The sequence below is a fragment of the Amblyomma maculatum genome, chromosome 1, assembly GCF_055883805.1.
Source record: "Amblyomma maculatum isolate TAMU_Amacu chromosome 1, ASM5588380v1, whole genome shotgun sequence".
NCBI classification, from domain to species: domain Eukaryota; kingdom Metazoa; phylum Arthropoda; class Arachnida; order Ixodida; family Ixodidae; genus Amblyomma; species Amblyomma maculatum.
In genome coordinates, this window is record NC_139344.1 from 51,854,664 (window position 1) to 51,876,091 (window position 21,428).

The 21,428-nt window shown below is 46.4% G+C and overlaps 2 protein-coding genes across 2 annotated transcripts in view; one reads left to right on the forward strand and one right to left on the reverse strand.

Moving 5' to 3' along the window:
• LOC146202360 (long-chain-fatty-acid--CoA ligase 5) overlaps positions 1–12,034 on the reverse strand; it is a 122,614-nt gene extending 110,580 nt beyond the window's left edge. The window contains exons 1-2 of the mRNA XM_084588126.1: positions 11,777–12,034; positions 10,215–10,303 (exon numbers count right to left, since the gene is read on the reverse strand). Coding sequence (XP_084444252.1) covers positions 10,215–10,296 — 82 coding nt within the window. The 5' untranslated portion in view covers positions 10,297–10,303; positions 11,777–12,034. The remainder of the gene's footprint in view (positions 1–10,214; positions 10,304–11,776) is intronic.
• The window catches only part of GC (gamma-glutamyl carboxylase), a 159,997-nt gene that overhangs the window by 34,750 nt on the left and 103,819 nt on the right, over positions 1–21,428 (forward strand). Inside the window, exon 2 of the mRNA XM_084601058.1 lies at positions 1,461–1,602. The gene's annotated coding sequence lies outside the window, so the exon portion shown is untranslated. The remainder of the gene's footprint in view (positions 1–1,460; positions 1,603–21,428) is intronic.

Here is a 21,428-nt window from a genome sequence, read left to right on the forward strand (position 1 = left end):
TCTTCATTTCTGCAATAAATTTAACGTAAGTGCAGGGCTGGTGGAAACTTTCGCTATATTGCTTCGAGGTTGGCTCGAGGAGAGTTGTATTAATACGGTTGAATCAACCTTTTATACCCAACATGCGCAAGCCAAATACAAAACCGCATAAGCTTCCCCGCATTCCTGCGGAGTGCTCGGACACTTGCGCGCGAGCGATGCGAACTCGTTGACCGTCTGTACTTTGTAAATAATGTACAAAGCTCCCCCTGTCCTTTCTTCCTATCTCTCCCCTCTCTACTAGCTTCCCCTCGCTATCCTCTCCCTATCCCCTTTTCCATCCTGCCGGCCGCAGCTCAAGTGCTTCAGTTTTTTAGATAGCAGTTGCCGCGGCCGGCAATACTCTTTTCCTTCTTTTTGATTATTAAAAAAAAAGTAATAATAATAAAAAAATAAATCAACCACTACCACCATTCCTGCATTTTTCCGTTGTGGGTGAACAGCAGCGATGCCAGCTTTTTCTCTCGATAAAAATAGGAAACTCTATCGGGAGCTTGCATGAAGTGATGCATGCCGGGTAATCCGCCATGATGTTGTCGCTGGCAGCAGACGGTGGGCAGCGCAGCCAGGGTGAATTGAGCAAGTGGCTTGTATTTTCGATGGTCCACCGAGCAAATACGCCGCTTTTCGTGCGCTGTTTTAAGTACGTGATTTTGTTAGCAGATTCCTGAGGAACGTACGCGTCGACGCTGTGCCCGAAAAATCGGGCGCGCTATGAAGAAATGCGACGCGGACCTGTTCAAGCTACGTGACAACGACTGATTGCACTATGCGTCTGGACCTGGCCGCCCGTCGACATCGCCGGCATTCATGATTTCTAGTTCTGGAAAGTATGTAGTTTTATATACTTGCTCGGGTTGGTGTCGTTCTCGCGTGTGTTGGCCCGTGCGAGCCATTCGCGTCGACGTCGTTAGAGGAATCGCTTGCCTTTTCACCCTCGTGCAGACGCATTGTTGAAGTCGTGAAGAACCCGAAATCCGATCGCGCCAGCATCGTCTCCGCGCACTAGACCACGTAGACGAGGCTGTGCGGCAGTGCCGTGCTGCGTTGTCTGCTGCCAACGACATCATAGTGGATTACCCAGCATGCATCGCTTCATGCAAGCTCCCTATAGTATGATCGCGTTCATTTTGCCTTCTGCAGGGCCAGCGGCGCAAACGGTGGGAGTCTTCTGCTTGTCGTCTGTTTCTGATTTGCGAGCTGGTTTCTTTGCCCGCTATCCCGGAAAAATATATGTAGCTTTACAACTAGGAGCAGCTGAAAAGGGGGTTTCACTGCAGTTTTCATGGTCACACGCCATGGTATAGCTGACTGAAAATCAGAAGGGCTTTCATTGTCACGTCTTTAAACCTTGGTTTCTTTGTATGATTAAGTAGAAGCTAAAGCAACAACTAGACGTAGAAACTCTCGTTTCACCGCAGTTCCGTCTGGATGCGTCACACTATAGTAGCTACAACGTGCCGCGCGAACCACGCCGGAAACTGCTACGACAATGAGGCCTATTCACGGGCTCTGACGGCGTGAACAACCGAAGATCAGGCATCACGGGAGCGCTTCCGAATGGTAAGTAGTTCAATACAGCCGACTGCAGCGGAAAACGGAGATGATCCGACATCTCATACCGCGACAGGCGCCACCCGTAAAGCAGCAGAATCGAGCCAGCGATAGTGGTAATTGCCTATACGGGGACTTCACTGACCGAAGCAGACGGGAAATGCTGGTGTTTTGCTCCACTGAGAACAAGGAAAGTTCATTTCCGAAAATTGGGAGTTCAAAAATCAGTGAAGGAGTGAAACCCCTCATTTAGCACATTTTCACCTCACACTGATGGAGTAAATGTTTCATACAACAGGACTTGAAGGCCGACGCCAGCAATTTGAAACTTTTAAGACTCGATTCTTGTTCACAGTTCATGAGGCTCGTTCCAACGGGTTCTAAATGCAAGTTCTAGCAACTCGTAGCACATCATACACCTGCAGCAAGCGAAGTCGACACAAGTTGCGTACAAATGCGTAGGCAGCGTGTTCGAAGCGAATATATATTACGCATATTGTAGTTGTCATAAGCTTCTTGCTACTTGCTGCCCACTGAAATCACTCGCGCGTGCTTGTTCTGTGCCAGCAACGCTCTTCACAGCGACGCGCCACGGGTTGCACAACCGCTAAGTTGCTTGTATTCGACACCACGACTCAAACGGACAACGTAGGAAGGTGCGACGCGCCAACTGTCGGCACTTTTTTTTTCTTCCCCATTCTATACAACAATTTTGTGGTACGGCGCATTACTGACCGCACCTGTGTCTATAGCAGGAAAATCGTAATATTTGTAATACCGCTCACGGAGATTTTTATAAGAAGTGTGTTTCTAGCCCGCTTGCAGCTTCAGAAATGACCGCGACCATGAACAAGGACGCACTTCCTGCACACAGTGCATTGGAGACGAGGCACCAAAATTCATTTAGACGCTAGGCCCTCAAGTCGTGCAGTGCTGGTTCACACGTCTGCTGCTCAGTACGAGCAAATAAATCAGTCACGTGCATTGTGAATTGTCTGCGCAAAGATCGATCACTCTAATGCTTCAGCGACCTTGGGGAGACCTGAATGGGCTGTTGCGAGAATTCGCCGTTTGCGAAACACTGCGGGGCATCGTGCTGATAAGTGATTCCACGTGTCTTTTCTTTTTTTTTTTTTTTTCCTGTTACTCCTCCGCCTCGAGGGAGCTTGCACCGAAAAATGAGAGGAAAACCGCGTCGAGGAGCGGTCCATTTAGAAGTTCCGTCTTATGTATCTCTGCGATCGCATCTCGCGGGATAGTAGGTAGTTGAATAACGGCTGCGCGTTTTAAATAAGGCCGTCTGGAGGTTTGCAGCACGGGTTCTTGCGCGTATTTAAGTCACGTAATGCTGGTTGCGAAAGCTGTTCGGCTTTCATGAGCTCCTGGAGTCAGGCAGCCGCTCACGGTTTCTCCGGCGTTAGCCCCCATCAATTTGAGGGCAGCAGAGACAGGCAAGGTGGATTCTGTTTGACATAAGACGGAATGCTATAGTGATTAGGTTTGCCGACAAATTTATGAACGGACAAATTTTTATTCAGCCGTGTTAAGCATTTTCTTGTTATAACGGAATAGCGGTGCCCTAATGTAAGACTCTTGCTGCGTCTCAAGGGAAATGTAACAACACATTCCTCTATATCGAGCATCAAGTGACTATATCGTCTGCCTCGGCAATAAAACAAACCGGAGAAAGTTCTCATCGCTACGATCATCAGTCGACAAATATTGTGTGAAGGATTACGGTAATCTGAGTGAAGCTATTTCCGCGTTTTTGCGATATATTCATGGTTTGGTTTGTGGGGTTTAACGTCCCAAAACAACTCGGGCATAAAATTATGAGAGATGCGTATATGTATGTATGTGCATAATAGATTTAACGGCGCAAAAACAGACAAAACACGCAAAGAGACGACGAGACGAAGCTTCGTCTCCCTATGTGTTTTGTCTGCTCTTGCGCCGTTAAATTTATTTAATTATGAACCGAAACAGACTAACACAACAGCAAGTACTCTTATGTATAAGTAGTTACAAAACACTATTTTTCTCACGAGCGAAGTAGGATTTGTAGAAAGAAGAGCCACGAGCTCTGCGCCGCTCGCTCGTGGCTCTTCTCCCTCTTCTTCCGAGAAATCCTCGCGACTCTCGCTCGGTTTAACCGCAATGGCACTAACAACGATCGACACGGCTCAACGGGCGCATAAGGGCTGCGTTCTAAAAATACGACGTTAGGCTTTATGCTCTGTATAATGCGCTACACAATTTTCTTATATGTTTTGACTGCGTTGCCGCCCATGCTGTCAGTGTTCTGCAATCACAAACCTACATGTATACATTTTACAATGCGTCCTTTGCGTGGGCACAAGGTGCGGATTTTTTTTTTCTTATTTATTTGCACCACGCATGTTTGTGCGGAGAGATGGCGTACACGGCTGTTAGCACTCGAAGTGTCTTAGAGCACGTGTTGTATCGTCCAACAGTGATTCACTTCACCATTTGGCGGAACTAAGCAAAAGTTACTAGCCAAGTTTCTCAATAAAATATTGCAGATTTCTTTAAATAAATAAAAGCGCTTTAACTTGGGATACTGTGGTATGCTTTTTTTTTTTTTCGGTTACCTCGATAATTTGACATTCCGCTAATTGTGACATTCTCTCCGGTCCCATGAAATACGAATTAACCGTTTTTTTTTTATTTTTTTTTTTTATCGCATGAGCAAATCACACAGCTCAGCTGATCTGCTGAGGGCACGGTTCTTGCGCCCGTGCCGCTTGTAAGTCTTAACAACGACGAGTGAACGAAAACACAGTGTGCGGAACCCCTAAACACCTTCAAAATTTCGCTTTCTTTGCCACGGAGAGCACCGCTCGAGCACCCTATTAGCTGAAACATGGCAGTACTTTCAAGGGTTGAAATACGTAGCTCATGAACTATATAAATAGCAGTAATAGTACCCTTATGAACAGAAACGGAATGCTCGGTGATGGCTTTCGTAATAACGGCCTTGCGACACATTTCAGTAACATGCAAGTATTGCTGAATCTGCTGAAATATGCAACTGTCTATCATACCTCGCTCATGCCCCACAATGGACATCAACTGCATATGCCTACGAAGACAATTAAGCTACAACAAGTGTCTTTGGCACATATTTTACATGTATTAAGTTTGAAATACTACGGGGGTAGGGAGTTGTTAGTAATGCTCATTAATGGTTCAGGTTGGGTACACAGCGCTCTCCATCAGTGCCTGTAGTATAGCGAGGTATAGTGAGTTCTTTCAAAGCGCCCAGTCTGTCACTGTCGACTACTCGTAAAGACAGCAGCTTAGCAAGTGTATGGAAGCGGAAGTAAACCGCGAGTATAACTAACTTCTCACAGAGTCGCTCCCATGTTCTCTTTGTGTTTAAATTTAGTTAACGCACCTTATGCATATCTAAAACGAACTTCAGAGCTCCTTTTAACGAACTAAGTTCATACTGTAAAGGCATAGAAGCATCAAACGTACGGTTTATTTATATTTTTCTTCGCTAGCTATAACACAGCGGCGTTCGGCGTCGTTACAATGGAATGCAAAGTATTATTAACCAATGTGCTTTTGTTAGTTTAACCTGTTTAATGACAAGCAAATGTTGCGGCACTATCGAGTGTTTCGAGTCGGGGTCTCAGCAACGAACGCGTCGCTGCTGAGCAAACACAGCAATGAGCAGTTGCTTAGGTGGTTTCACGTACTACGTGCCTCGCGTGTGCCCTAACGAGTCTGTCCGTCCGCCGCCTTTCCTCGCACCATCAGAGGGGGGCTTCCCGGCTGAACCACGATAACGGCAGCCCATTACCCACCAAGTCGGTACACGTGTTACGTTGTTAGGGAGGGGTCTGTGACCCCCCCCTCCCCCCCTAAAATAAAAAGTAAACTGCACTTTAGGCACTACATGCTACTTATATACTTGCTTAAACGTCTCCTCGTACAAACAAAGCGCAGGGGAATTCGGAACAATGCAGTGCGTACATTTTACTGTCTTCCACTTCAACGTGCAGAGACATCGTATCAAATCTTGGTGAATGAAATCAGTGGCAGCATTCGAGCAGTCGCCCTCACTCTGAAACTACTGCGGCACACAGCGCGACGCTTCTGATTATTCCCAAAGATACAGACCCGATAGCGTGCATGTGCGTGTAGCTGAGAGAGTTTCAGTACTGCGTGTTGCGCTGCATTGGCGGGAGTGCGTGAAGGGAAAAAAAAAAAAGAATCCCGTACAAGGAAGGTGACGTTGAACGGACGTGACCCTGTCAGCGAGTGGAGCACAAACAAAGGGCGCCGCAGGATGCAGATAACAGCTTGCGGATACCGCGGCATCGAAACAATTGCGCAAGAAGAAAGAATGTCGACATTCACATTGCTTGTTTGCTTCGTTTCAAACAACTTCCAAGAGCGCGTGAACGATGAGAGAGAGCTCATAACGATAAGTCAAATTCATTACACGCTTTATAGCACATTGGAGCCATTAGCACCGCTGTTCCTTCATTGCCGCTGACGCGTGGCGGAATAACAAGCTTTCCACGCAGTTGACGTGTCGGCCGCCTGGTCTTTTCTGGATATGGCTCCTCTTCTGGAGCGGCGGCGTTTGCTTGGCGGACGAATGCGAGAGACGGATACGCTGCTTCTGAAGGTTAGGATAGAGCTTACGCATAGGTTACCAGCAGAGCATACAAGGGACAACAAACGGACTTGCCCGAACTCTCCGCATGGAACATGTCGACGACAGTTCATAAATCTTCGCATAAGCCCCCCCCCCCCCCCCCCCCTTGTTTAGGGGTCGCTCTTGTGGCCGGTCACTGGTCGCGGTCTTTTTTATCGCACAGTCACTCCAAGATGTGCAGTTCAGAGGATATCTTCTTCCAGTAAGTAAGCCATGTGTAGTCAACTATTCGAAGAAAAGCAACGCAAAGCACATTCCAAGCATCTTTTCCTGACCGCCAAGATGGCGCCGACTATGCAAAAAAAAAAAAAGTGCAAAAAGAAATAGCTTTTGCGCCACTGTTTTAGAGCCGCCTGTCATGGATGGACGACGTTGCATGGGTGGAGTTGAGACACATACCCGGCGTGGCCGACGAACAGGACGCACGAAAGCGCGGTCACTCGAATTCTGTGGATAGAGACCGCATTGTTGTTTTCTCGGAGCTAAAATTTAACCCCCCCCCCCCCCCCCCCACATATACAAGCACACAAACCGATAGATGGAATGACGTGGCGCAGAAGGTGCGAAATGGCTGCCAAGAGAAATCTGACCACGACTGGTCGAGCATGAGCTTTTTTTTTTTTTTTTTTTTTTTTTTTTCGACTGCTCCGTGCTATCATCCAAAGCCGTGACTGATTTCGTCCAACAACCGCTGTTATAAATCAACGGTGGCGCTCATATTCGCCATGACTAAAGTTTTTCCCCTGACTCCTTTTGACAAATAAGAAGTTTGCTCCCAGTATGAGCCAGAGCAGGCTCGCATAGCGGCCAAGGACAATAACCATACACATGTAACCACCCGAGAGAAGTAATTCTCGTAGATAATTTCAATTCATTCAGTAAGGTATACCACTGCCGCATCGATCGAAAAAAAAAAAAAGACTGCGACAGAAAAATGCAAGTCTCGCGGAAATTCAGTGCCGTCTTCCAGGCTAATATGTGCGCGAATGCTTTCACAGCAGGCCGCCATGTGAATACACCGTGTTACCAGACACGCACAATTGCCGACGGACATTTCCTCCTTTGGGCGAGCACCGTGTCATTGTGACCGCACGTGTGCCGCGAAGACCTCGAGCAGAGCGATGTCTTCGCAGACCAGCGCGCCTCGCGTCTTTCTTTTTCGTCGGGCGGAAGCGAAAGTCAAATGGCCTCCTCCGCCTTTGCTCGACCCCAAAGAGAATCGACTTGCTATCCACGCTCCAAGTTACGTCGTTAACTAAACAAACGCGATCGACTGACCTCGGCCTCGCCGCGCTGGCAGGTATACAAGCCAGATCGTTTTATATTTCGCTATGCGCGATCAACCTTTGCTTGGAGCTGCGATGGCTGTTTGATAGCTGTCGCGAATGAAAGGAAAGCCGAAACACGTCAGAACGGGGCCCACGAGATCACTGTAGTGTAATGCTTAATCAGCTCAACAAGAAACAGACCCCCCCGTTCGTTGCCTCAACAATCCATCACCCAGTTCACGAAAAATACCGAATAAGTACATTTTCGATGCGAACTTGGTGCACGTTTCGAGTACACTTTCCAGTGGTTGGACAGTGTCGCAGGAGCTTAATTCCAACTCGGCGCACTGTTAACATGAATCTATAGGCGTTGCCACGCGACGGTCCTGTTAGCGCTTGATTGGCGTATCTAGCTCCCCCCTCCCTCCTTTAGATTAGCTTTTTTGACCTCTAAAGTATACGCTGTTGAATGAATAATTATCACTTTACTGCACAAAACACTGTTATCCCGAATGCCTGTGTTGTGGCACTATGAGGTTGGTTTTTCACAGTGCAAAAGTATGAAAAGGCCCTCCTCGCCTTAACGCACAGCCGAGAACTGGAGTGTCGGGGACAAATGAAAACAATCGATATGGTGTCCCGCGAACACGCAGCACACAATCGCTGCTGTTCGAAAATATATATATAGAAACTCTTGCTAGATTTTAGCGCCCTCGTAGCTTTTACAAGACAAGCAATAATGAATCCTTTATGAATCTCGAAGGCATAACGGCTGGTTAAAATGGTGTACGTATGATCGTCAAGCACTGCTAACGCTACGCGCATGAAGGCACAAAACCCTTCAGTCGTTATTTGACCGCCGTGTTAACAAGCCTAAAGAAGTCGCATGATGAATGAAATTTGGACCGAATAAGATTTCGCGATGCAGGTTTCGCCCGTGAAAAGAACTTCCGTGGCTGTGCCGCTTTTTCATGCGCGCTGTGGTCCGAGCAAATCTATGCCGAAACAGTGCGAACTCAGCTGGATCGAAGGTGTAGTCTTTATGCACGATAGTGTGAAAGTCCCATTTTTCCTGAAAATCCAGCGACCGTCTGACCTGCCTTTCGAGTGGGAGGGTGTGGGGGAATCAAACTCTCCGGGATCCCGAGTCGGACAAGCTGCTGCCTGGGCCTCGCATGCCCGTCCGTACAGCTTGGTGAAGCTACAGGCTTTATACACTTGTGCCGGGTGGTCTTGCACATAGTATAGTAATTTACGACTGTATGCTAATAGCATGTGGGGGATAATAGAGGCACAAATGAAAGGATTAGTGACTTCAGTCACTAATCCTTTGATTTGATGAGCGGATTTCACAGTGCATGTGTGCGAATGAGGTTCAGCAAATGGAGCCACACACGACAGGCGTGAACACCATGACGCCATACTCTCAATTAAGGGTGGAGATTAGGTGTCCGCATTTTCGTTATCTTTATTAATTAAGCTCTATCGAAGTTCCGTGTATGCGCGGTGAGCGGCATTTCTCGAACCTATCAAGACAGCGTAAACTATAGGCAAGTTGTGTCCCGTTTGCTGGGTTAGGCAAAGAGACAAACTTCATAAGAGTTGAGGAATAGAGTCATTTCGGTGAACAGCCTTTTATATACAAGAGAAAGGTGCAATGAGCTTTCCAAATTGTCATGTTCTATTCGTCTCCCATCGGATGACGCATGACTGAAGTCGTGCTGTCACGTTCCCTAACTGTAAGCTTCGTCGTGTAAGGACTACCGCCTGGTCATAAAGAAGGAAGCGATGAAGTGTAGAGAGTGATGCGGATGTTGTTTGTTGCCCAACACGTCACTGCTACGTTGAAAATTGTTTGAGAAACATTTCAGCAGCTGCACTCGTCAGAAAGCTAAGCCTGTGCCATTAAAGTCTGCCAGCTTAAATTGATTCATTTCAAGAAGATGCTGACTGCGATTGAAAACTTGCATCCGCTTACAAAGTTACTTTCAAAGAGTAGTACACTCGCATTTGCTACCATTCGCGCAGTGTCACAGAGAAACCTTGAGTGACGTTCCCTGCCCGATGCACCCGCCTCGGGTTGCGTTCGGCGTCACTTCAGTCGGTTCGAATAGGTTGGACCGGTGTGAATCGAAAACGCAAGATTCAATTTTGCTGCCAGAAAGCCGTTTTAAAGTTTAGAATACGTACTGAGCGCGAACAATGTATTCCGCTATTTTGCTTGATGCATTTCCCGCCTTTCTCTACATGTAACACAATAGCGCATTTGTAACGTTGAGCAAAATGCTATTATGTGCAAAAAGGGTTTCAAATGTATGATGAGAGTGCTTTCCTTAGTAAAAAAAAAAAAAAAAATTAATTTGGCAGAAACTTGCTGCGTGTGCTGTTAGGAATTTCGATCGGGCGTGTCAACTTTACCGGCCGCCACCGACATGCTTCCTTATTGTAATTTTAATGCTGACCGCAGCCCTCTCCAGCTAAATCGAGAGCACGAAGTGAAGCATGTTCGCTAAAAAGTTCTGACATCCGCGACGGTCGCTTCGTTATAGCCCACAATGCTGCACTCTGCATCACCCATCCACACGTGGCAACGATGGTGCCCGTAAGCAGTCAGGCGCAAGCACAGCAATATGAAAAATAAGTATACCGCGGAGGCTCACTTTTTTTGACGACCTCCGTGGTCTCCCGGGTCCCAGCTTTGTCGTCGCTCTTCTGGTTTTGTCTCGCCCCGGTGTCACCCATTGCAGCTCTGTTTAGGGCGAGAACAGTATAACCGCGCATGAGAACAAATAGAGTGCCAGAACTATTTTCGTGTACATTCTCCTCCTGTTTTGGTGCTTTATTTGTAAGAACAGTCTAGAGTGCACTAGCCTAAATGAAGACGGCCGCGCTTATTAACATGCAAATGAACACACCGAAAGGATAGAACGACCATGTTTGTTGAGGCGTAATATTTAACGGACCTTAGAGCTAAAACGCCTTCTCTCTGTTGCTTGGACAGGCAAAAGGCTCGATCATATGCTGTCCATGAATTGTCAGCACTGCTTGGAGCCATTGATAGGGGGAGAGAGGGTAGTAAGGAGGATGGTCTGGGAGGAATAGCTTCCTTCTTCTCCGAAAGTTCTCTCCGCATTCTCTCCTCTCTCGGCGGTGCCGGCGTTGCACGGGAACGCCTGGCATCATCGGCCAATGGCGAGTCAATGTGACGCTTCTCTTTCATCATCTTTGCTGAAGCTGCGGTCGTGAACGCACTCTCTTCCATTCTCGTACGAGAGGAGCCCGTCCAATGGTGGGACATCGCGTTCAGAGGCGTGGTGTAAGCAACCAAAGATGGCGGACGATTGAGAGAGACGACCTGTGGAGCGCATCAAGTGACTCGACGATTATCGAATGCCTTGTCTGCACGGTCGAGTATAGTCGGCGCACTGAAGCGGCGGCTGCGTCGTAGGGACTGAGTGTAAAAGATGAACAATGCAGGTCCCTGAAATAGCGGTGTCTGTAGAATTCTAATCCATGCTCGTTTCGCCCCAACTGCGAAGATTTGGGTGCCTTGCTCTGCTTTTGTTTTGCAACTGTAAGCCTGGCTGGTTGAAAACGCTCCCTCAGCGGCAAGAGAAAAAAGCAAAGGTTAACGAGACTGCGCCCGGAAATTAAAAAAAAAAAATGAAATATTTGTCAAGTTCTCTTTGACGTTTCTGTCATAATTGGCCAATGAAATTATTACACGAAATAAAAAATAATAATTCGAAACCAAAACGGACAGTACAAGTACTGGGAATAGGACTGTTTTCGTAACAAGTTGCTGTCAAAATTTTCAAAGGATGGCGGGTTCACAGACCTGCTTAACGGGGAATGTGACACTTTTCTACCGAGGAAGAAGTCGTACGAGCGATCCCAACCGCGTGTCGACGAAAGCGAAATGCAAAAACGCCCATTGTGCTGAGGCTTAGGCGCATGCTAAAGAGCCCCATGTCAATTGATTCATTCAAGTACGGTGTCTCGCATAGCGCAGACGCAGTTTATCATTTAGGAAGGCAGCATTTTTTTTTTTTTTTAGTTACCCTACGTGCGTACATCTGCGAGCATAAGTATAATAACCTCACTTTCGAAAACATCGGCGCCTTGACTGCGAGCACCATTGGCTTCGCTGTAGGCTTTAGACCCAACGTGGTTATATATGTATACCGACTGACAGTACGAGCAGTTTGAAAAAAGTACTCACATTTCGGTCGTGAGGCGGTGGACCTTAGCAAGAACCTAAGCACAGTGCCCGATCTAGGCAGAACTTGGGCTAACAGAACGTGCGCAGCTCCGCGTTGAGTCCGGAGTGTTGACTTCTCGCGCCCGTGTCTTCTGTCGCGCGCGGTTATACGCGCACCAACCGCGCTATCGTACACAAGGAGAGGGCGCTGTACGGCTAAAGACGGAGAAAGAAAGGAGTGTTGTGAGAGAGTGGAAACTGATAGGAAACGATGGAAAGGAGGACGATGCGTAGAGAAAGAGTGGGCATAGGCGGCTGGTCGTGTAGTGTCGCGTGCGCGTGCACCTTGGCGAGCTGTCGTCGAGAGCCACGTCACAGCGATAAGTAGAGGCCACGTGGACTAGCCCGGCTCTCCCGCGTCGCCGGCACAGCGCATACGCGCGCCAGCGCGCTTTGGTGTTGCGTGACGTCACGGCGCGCTTCTATTGTGTGTCTGCGGTCGCCGCGGCAGGTGCCGCGTGCAAGTACATTGCAGAAAGTTGCGCCTATCTTTTTTTTTTTTTTTTTATTTCAGCCGAGAGGCATCTGACTGTTGAAGCAACTAGTAAACAAGTCGCACGAAACAAACCCTTCAGCGCAGTGTCTAGTTGGTGACAGCCTGCGAGGCAGAAGAAACTTTATTCACATGTGCTAGCGCACTGCGGGGCCCTCAAATGCTTTTAAAGCTGGAGATGAGAAGTTTGATTTGATTTAGTTTATGGGGTTTACCGTCCCAAAGCGACTCAGGCTATGAGAGACGTCGTAGTGGAGGGCTCCGGAATTTTCGTCCACCTGGGGTTCTTTAATGTGCACTGGCATCGCACAGCAGGCGGGAGCCTAGTGTTAGGCCTCCATCGAAAAGCGGGCCGCCGAGGCCACGATTCGATCCCGCATCCTTGGGCACATTGGTTACTTTACGGTGGTCGAGCGCCCTGACCACTGCGCCACCCCGGCGGGGAAAGACCAAAAGTGGACGAGACGCTTGAGTTACAATTGTAAGCTCGATTGAAGTTTTAGTCGGCCCACACATACATAACCGCACGCAGAGCAGTGGGCTGCCGGTGTTTGCTTGCTATTTCGCATTCCTTAAATTATATGCCGCAGGGTTTATTTTTCTACATATCTCCTCTGAAAGGTTACCTATGTTGTTTTATTTTTCTCTTTATTTTTGTCCTAATTCATCATATATATAGACAACATAAATACCCAAGCAAGTAGCAGGGGGGGGGGGGGGGGGGACAGCGGCCGATGTAGCTCAGTTGGAAGAGCACCGGACGCGATATTCGGAGGTCGTGGGTTCGGTTCCCATCATCGGCATGTTGTTTTTTCTTCTACACTGTGTTTAATTATCTTTCCCCTAAACAGATTACATTACTAATTTCTGTGATTATCCAAGTAAACATTAAAAAAAAGTACATAAAGTACCATCCTCAACGCTTTCCTTGGCCTCGCCGACTGTTGGCTTCTTTCCTTCATATATATATATATATATATATATATATATATATATATATATATATATATATATATATATATATATATATATATATATATATATATATATATATATATATATATATATATATTTATATATATATATTTTAAACATGCGTTTCAATTATGCACGTAATCATTTAGAGTTGATTTCCTTTTCTTTTCTCTCTAATATTTTTCTTGAATCCATTGTTTTTCTTCTCAGGTATCCTTTAATTCTCTCTCTCTCTCTCTCTCTTTTTTTTTTTTTTTTTTCTGGCTGCCTTATTACTTGGGTGCATTTTTTACCTGTTTTCTATTGCGGCGTGCACGCTGCTGCTGCCAACAGCCCATCCTTGGCTTTACAAGCACCAGTGGATTTCCGTTAGATCCTGTACTTGAGTCTGGGGATGAGGGACTCCTCGGAGTATCCTGCCCACCCCCCAACCACGCTCTGTACAGAGGAGGAAGATTGCTCTTCCTTTCAGCCTATCTGATTCGGACACGCCCATTTGCTTGCATGGAGGCGCCTATGGCTGTAGTGCGCAGGTCACTTATGCCTACTGGACCACGTTTCTACGTGTCCATTGGTATTTCGTCGTGGCGTGCCCTTCGATACCGCCAACTCTCCATCTTTGTTTTTACAAGCACCAGCGGATGACCTGCTGGTCCTGTGCTTGAGCCTGACGGTGGTGGGGTCGAGGGTCTCGTCGGAGGGTCCTGAAGACCCCCTACTACGCTCTGCACAGGGGAGGGCTCCGTGCCCCTGTGTTGAGAAGAGTGCTTAATTGCCATGCCTTTCAGTTTTCTGGATGTGCCCGTGACTGCAGGCACTCTTGCCTACAGAGCCAGGTCCGCATGGGCAGAATGCATACTGCTATGAAATGAGTGGAGTTTTTTTTTTTTTTTTTTTTCTTATTCCTCTGTGATATGTTACTTTTTTGCCTTTTCTGCAGCGGTTGTCACACGAGTCCGGTATAGTGGTGCAGTAATTTTTTTTGTGTGTATTTTCCTCCATCATTTCTTTTACCCGTGCATTTTCCGGTTAATATAATCTGGTTTAGTGACGGACGTCATTCGCATCAAACTAGATTTAATAGTTTTACAATTCTTTCTCATCCCCTCCCTCTTTTCTGTGGTGTCGGCACTTTCCCAATTTTTTTGTTTGTTTGATTCTTCTGCTCCTAAAATTAGTATTGTTTCTCTTTTTGTGAATTTGTGGGCCAACGATTACAATGCCGTTGGAGACTGCAATTCTCTATTGTTCACCCGAATTTTATTTCTCTGTTGGGGACTGTCCTGTTTACTATTCTACCTCAGTCTCCCTTTTTTTTATGTTTTGGGTTTTGTACGTCTGCCTCTCCCTTCGTATGTCATTTGCCATTTTGTATGACTGTTGTTTTGCTGCTGTTCCCTTCTTTTCTGGTTCTGGTTCCTGATGTTGTTTCATTTGCAGGTCTAGATGCTCTTCTGGTTTTTTTCTTTTTATTCTTCTTTAAGCCAGCGTGGACCACCTTGCATCACGGACCTCATTTTTTTTTTATACCTTCTTTCGCTTTTAAAAAAGTTCTTTTTTTTTTTTATCTCGAGCTTCTGCTCTTTTTTATTTATTTTTTATTGGTTTTAAGCCTGGCAAAGCTTTTGCTGGTCCGGGTTCCCTCTTCTTCTTGTTTATGTTTTTTTTTTCAGTTCGACAGGACGAATAAAATGGTAAAATAGTGTTTCCTACACTCGCCATCAAGAATACTTGAGCTGCGACGACCCATGCTGCTGGGGCTTCTGCGGGCTCTAACCACGCTACGTGGCTTTTGACACATTAAATTACAGCGGGTGGGTGGCTAGTTTGATACTGAAAGATGTAAACTGCGTTTAGTTCCTGCGAAAAAGTAAAATCTCATCACTCTTCAATGTTCCCGAACGTTATGAACGTTTTCAGAGCTTCCAACACACTTCTTAAGGATAGGTACTTTATTGTCCAGTTCGATGAAGTGGCATCTTAAACACAAAGGCTGTTTAAGGTGCCTTCCCCCTCCTCAAGTAGAAAGAAAAGCTTTAGGTATATGCTGTCCAAAAGCGGAGGCTGGCACGACCGTATTTCCGGATAATCCGGAATGGACATTCAAAGTGATTCGGCACTTTTTTTAGCCACCTTCTATTCTTCGTTTTCCTGCACGCGAAAATATTAAAAAGAAAAAACTGGTACGACACAAAATGCGCCCATGAACAGTTTATTGAAGTCGGAAAATTTCCAGTCAGAGCGAGCAAAGCTCGTGGAATTTCCAAAGGAAAGAAAGAAGTAAATCACGGTCACTGACCAAATCTGAAAAAAATTCTAGACGTTTCAGAACCGCATACGGATTCCTTTTTCACTCTCAGTTCATTCAAATGCCTGACCAGACGAATTGTCGCCAAACTATTGATTATATGTAATTGATTATGTAAAGGCGAACCAACACGATGAAGTTATCAAGTGTCATAAAGAGAACGACTTGTATTGTTAAACAGCGCAAATGAAACACTCGAAAGGTCGGTCGCCGCTCATCGCGCCTTCGGATGTTTTGCAGGTCTTATCCCAATTCGTGGAAATCTCAAAATTAGTCGTCCGCTTCGAAACTGCGAAGCGCTCTCAATAGTCCGCCAACAGACACGTGCTACATTTGCTTTTTCTTGTTTGCCCTTCTCAATAAACAGAGACCGTCATTTGCTCTGCCTAGGTTCTGCCTGCCTCCCATCCACACCTGCCGTTGTGACGTTGCAGGAAACGGACAAGCCGATCGCTCTCCATGACGAGGAAGGACGACGGGGATATTAAACTAAGCCAACGAAAAGACATGTTCCCCCACGGTAGTCGCAATCGCGTTAATACTGACTCCATTCACAACTGTTACGCGGCGATGTCTAGAAACGTCTGTAAAAAGCCAAGCGTCGTTGCCAACCGACGCCCAGTTCGCCACCGCGCTTGGCCATGTCACCTGACACGCGCGCCTGCCAACTCGGCCGTTTAGCAGGATCTGTAATAAGAAGTGGTTATTTATTAGCGTCCACCCAAGAGCAGCCATGCTGCTACAAAGGAAAGCTATACGTCATTCCCAGAAACTCCGCAGTTGGAGAAAAATTCATCGGGGTAGCCGTTCTAACAACTGAGCTAACCGGGACGGCTAGCAAATGAGATGGCACATGGTATCGTCACGTCACACATCTTCTTGGCCAGTCAGCAAGTTTTTTTACGACAGATGACGTCGGACGCTATACCAGCTTTCTCCTCAGATGCTGAATTTAATGATATTGCATTAAAAAGATACCGGTGCTGCGCTGGAGTCTCCTGGAGGTTCGATTGGGCAAGACTGTTGGGAATAAAAGCTTCTCGTCTTCCCCGAATTCTTGGTATATTTGTGAAAACTACTGTAACTACCAGAATGGATGAGAAATCCATTCCAGGGGGCGGCAGAAAGTTAGGTGGGCGGATGAGGTTAAGAAGTTCGCGGGGGGGGGGGGGGGGGGGGGGGGGGTCAACTGGATGCAGCTAGCACATAACCGAGTTCAGTGGAGAAATATGGGAGAGGCCTTCGCCCTGCTGTGGGTATAGTCAGGCTGATGATGATGATGATTTGCAGGAAAGGATGGACATTCAACAAATCTACTCTGTTTGCCATTGAAGCAGTTCCCCCGATCCTATCAAGGACATATATTATGGCGAGGCAGGCCAAAAGTAAAGAAAAGTAATGTGCCTCTGCCCGTGCCACCTATCAAGCACATATATTATGGTGAGGCTACCCCCCCCCATCCCCCCCCCCCCCCCCAAAAAAAAAAAACACACATAAAATAATGAGGACAGCAAAGAAAAATCTAATCGCCGCACCCGGAACCTCTCGCATGCGGGCATGTGAGCCCGATTGGTGGAGATAAAAGTATATCAGCGCCACAATGTCCCGGCTGAGTCGGTTAACAAAAATTTAGTTATTGGTTATTGAGCTGGCCTCATGCGAGGCTTATCGATGATCGGTGCCCTACTACAAGGCTCCGCTGTCTTGTGCATGCCTCCCGAGTAGGTGCATTTGCTCCTCTAGGTCTGAGTTGTCATGACATACCTCCAATTGGTCATTATTTTGGATTATTATGTGAGGTTTTATATTGTATACTGTACACTCTCATGTTGTTGTGGTACAGAGTTGGGGTTGAATTTGTGTAGCATGGACAAATGTCCGCAAAGGTTGTAAGGCGTATCTCATTTGGGTAATTTATGTAAGCTGACAAAAGTACCTGTCTGTAGCCTCCGTAGATCGGTGGCTGTACGAATTCCCCTGTAGACTAATATCGGAGTCAGAATCGATGTGCGTTAGGTCCTCTACCGCGGATCAGCTGGGGGCCTGGAAATGTGCGTATCCTTGCTCCGCTCGGTCTGCATGTAAATTCCCTGTAATCATTTAGTGTCCCGGTAGTAGTAGTAGTAGTGTGTGGTTATTTTATTATATATCCAAAAGGAAGGAAAATGTGTTTGCTAAATTGTGTTCGGTGCATTTTTTTTTTTTTTTTTTTTTTCGTTTGGCCAGGGTGCGGTTTGCGTTCGTTCCGAATCTTGTTTTTTTCTGGAGGAACCGATCTTCGCCGCTTGCTGGTGGGACATTCTGAGCCCCACCCATAGGCCGTCGCGGTGGACCATTGTTTCTCGCGTCAAGGCGACGGCGTCCACATTGCCCTTGTTGTCTGCGGCTGGAGGATCGGTTTGCGGTTTGGCGCCGCGACGCCGCGGCGCGACTCGATGAAACGCGAGGAGCAGTGCGGCACACCCAGCACCCGCGCATACGCCGACGACTCTCCCTCTCAATGTTGGTCGTCCGTGAACCGAGAACTGGAGCGACAAACGACCGCCGCCGGTCTTTCTGAACGACAGAAGATGGCGTCCAGGAAGACCGGCGGCGGTCGTCACCACATTTCAGGTCAGTATTGTGGCGGTTAATATGTCAATACTAGTTAATAGTACGTTTGCGAATCATTGCCATTGGGGAAAAAAAAAAAAAAAGCAGACAAGGCAGACACTAGCGCCATTATATATGTTACCCTGTACCTCTCAAACCCTAGTGGAACCGATGGTTTCTTTTCAGTTCTTATTAAGTAAAAAAAAAAAGTAGACATGTGAGATATTTATATAGAGCACTGGCGAGTATACGCAAGCGTCAGCGAGCGCTGAAAGCGAAGGTGACGAGCAGGGGTCAGTTGATCGGCTGTCTTCAAAGTGCGTCTAGTCCAGAGAGTGCAGTAATACAGGACATTTTTTTTTTTTTTTTTTTTTTTTTTAGTTTGCTCAAGAGCAGATACGGCGTTTAATGAAGAAAATGCGATAGGCTTGTTCATTCATTTGTGTACGAGGAAATATTACTGCATTTGCGTATTTGACGTATTTTGAAGAGAAAAACCGCGAGGAGGTCTATCTCGCTGATGTGACGCTACATCTTTTTCAGTGCTGAGGCGATCGCAAGTTGGGGTCATAACCTTGCAAAAACCTCTGCTTGTACATTTTCAGGGGAAGCCAATAAAAAATAATAATAATAAAAAAAAACAGAACGAAGATTTGCAACTATGGAAGCTGAACAGCACTTTGCTAGAGTGCCCAGTTTGTGCGTCATTTGACCGAAGTACAAAAGCTCAACTAGCAAGATGGGCGTAACTCTCAACTAACGAAACAAGAAAAAAAAGGGTGGGGTGGGGGGAGCAGTTTCAAGGCTGAGCAACTTACTCTTATAGAAAACAAGCGGTAATCAAGGCGTGTCGAAAGCGGTTGTTCGTGCGGTAAGCTGGACGGGAGTTTACAGAAACAATTGAAAGTACCGGTGGAGGAGCCGCTGACAGAACGCGTGCAACGCCTTCTATCAGATGTATCAGCATCTTTCCCGCACACCTCGGCATTGGGCAGCTCGGTTAGGTATCTGCGGCTGCGGTCAGTACAGATTGTAACGACAGCGCGTGCGCATGCGCACAATTTGGTTTTCTTAGCCTAGTTAAGCGAATAACATGAGTTATGTTCCAACGTGAATGAAGGATTCTATGCAGTATATACCTTCGCGCCTGAACTGAGACTTCGAGAGCCGATAGTACATGCGCGGATCTGAGTCGAGTCACGAAATGCCCCTTCGCCACTTTACTGATACCGGTGCGCGCAGTTTCATTTGCTGGCCATTTCATCGTCCATCCGCTAGTGGTGTCTAAAGTAAATCTGATCTAGGCACTGAAGTTGTGACGTTCGCCGTTGAGGAAGAAGAGCGTGCACCAGCCTTATTAAGGTCTCGGAATATATATATATACATACTCAAACTGCCGGAAGTGTTCTCAGTTCGCATAAATATAACCTAGTGTGGCAGTCTTGGCCCTTTACGAAATGGTTTGAAGCGAAACTTCAGAGTTATTAGATGGATATTTGAGACCTGAATACCCCCCCCCCCCCCCCCCCCCCATCGGGAAAAGAGTGCAAAGTTTTTCGCCCTTAAAAACCATTTCACTACCTCTCATGGAAACAGGTGATTTCTTTCGTATCACTTCATTTTCTCTCCTCCAACTCAACTGTTACATTGTCCGCAGACGTCATCTGTTATTGCAAGTGCTGTCCCAAGTGCAAGAGGAGACTGCAAAATTATCGTGGTTCCTATTGATAAGGCATTAACACGAATTTGTCATTATAGACAATTTTCTTCGTAAAGCTTCGAGATAAGCCCATAACTATTTATAACCTTTGTTTTAGCCCTGATACAAATTAATTCGACCTATTGCAATGTTCCGGTTATTGCAATATACAGCCCGAAGATTTGTAAGTCTAGACGTATGACTTTGACCCCGTGCTACAAAAAGCACTGATACACGTAATATGACAGCGGTGTTGTTTCCGTTAACTGCAATGCTTAGGAAGCGGCACTATCGATAAAACCTCCTGTACTGCAGCATTGAGGTCATCGATCTTGCTTTATCGCCTAGTATTAGAGAACGAAAGCATTCGGCGAGGCGAATGGTGAAGCAGTAGCGATGGGAGCACAACAACCGTGGTCAGATATAATATGTTTATGATTCATTAATCCAGGACCAGTTAGGCCCGTTAGAAGATGAAAAATAATTATTCAATCGTGGGGAGAAACAATATCCAATGTACATTCCGAAATTCCTTCCTAATACGTTCAGTTATCTAATGACAATACTTCGTACACGTTACCAGCAGTTATTGAAACGCAATTACAGTGTTATATTTTGTTTCAAAGCCACGCAGCGGTTGCAGAAAGTGCAGCTTGCTATTCCTCTGCTGAATAGCTACACAATACGAAGATTAGCAGGAACCCAAGAAAAATAATAGTTTATATCAATATATTTTCCTTTCTTCACAAAACGGAAGGGTTTGGTAGGTAGGAGGCGCGATTTGAAGATAGGTTTTACTAATAAATGTAAACCAGTTAGTAGCGGAGTGCAGCTATGTGTTGGTTTGGTGAGGTGGAGTGTTGGAGCAAAAACAGCGAGATTCAGTGCGTTTGCTATGTGATTTAATTTTAGTACCTAAATTCTCCCACTTGAGCTATCAGATTTATGCTTTCCATCAATTAGATTGATTTCAAACCTCAAATGCACTGTCCTGCTATTTTTTTTTTTAGCTACCAATGGGTGATACTAAACTTAAGTGAATTTCATACATGTTGTTACGCGCACATGTCTTAATTGACGTCGACGCTGAGCCATTATTTTAGTGGCTATGACGCATGACACAACGTAGAAACATGATTGTTGCTACTCTGATCGATGTGAATGTAAAAACAAGACTCAGTCTTAATAAAGCAGAACCGCCGGCGGCTGCGTTTCGATGGAGGCGAAACGAAATGGAGTCCGTGTGCTGTGCGATGTCAGCGCACGTTAAAGATCCCCAGGTGGTCGAAATTACTCTGCCTTCCTACCTTCCCTTACAGTGCGATTCAGGTGTCCACAGAACAAGTGTGACAGATACTGCGCCTTTCCTTTCCTGTGAACCAATTATTATTATTATTAATATTATTATTACCTGGGCAACAAATGCCCCCGAAACAAAATTTAAACCACTGCTTTTTTCGCGCGCAGGCATATTGTCGTTTTTCTGCGCAGCCTCTATGCCCTGATAATTACGAACCCTAATCACTCCGCATGTGCTGTTAACGTT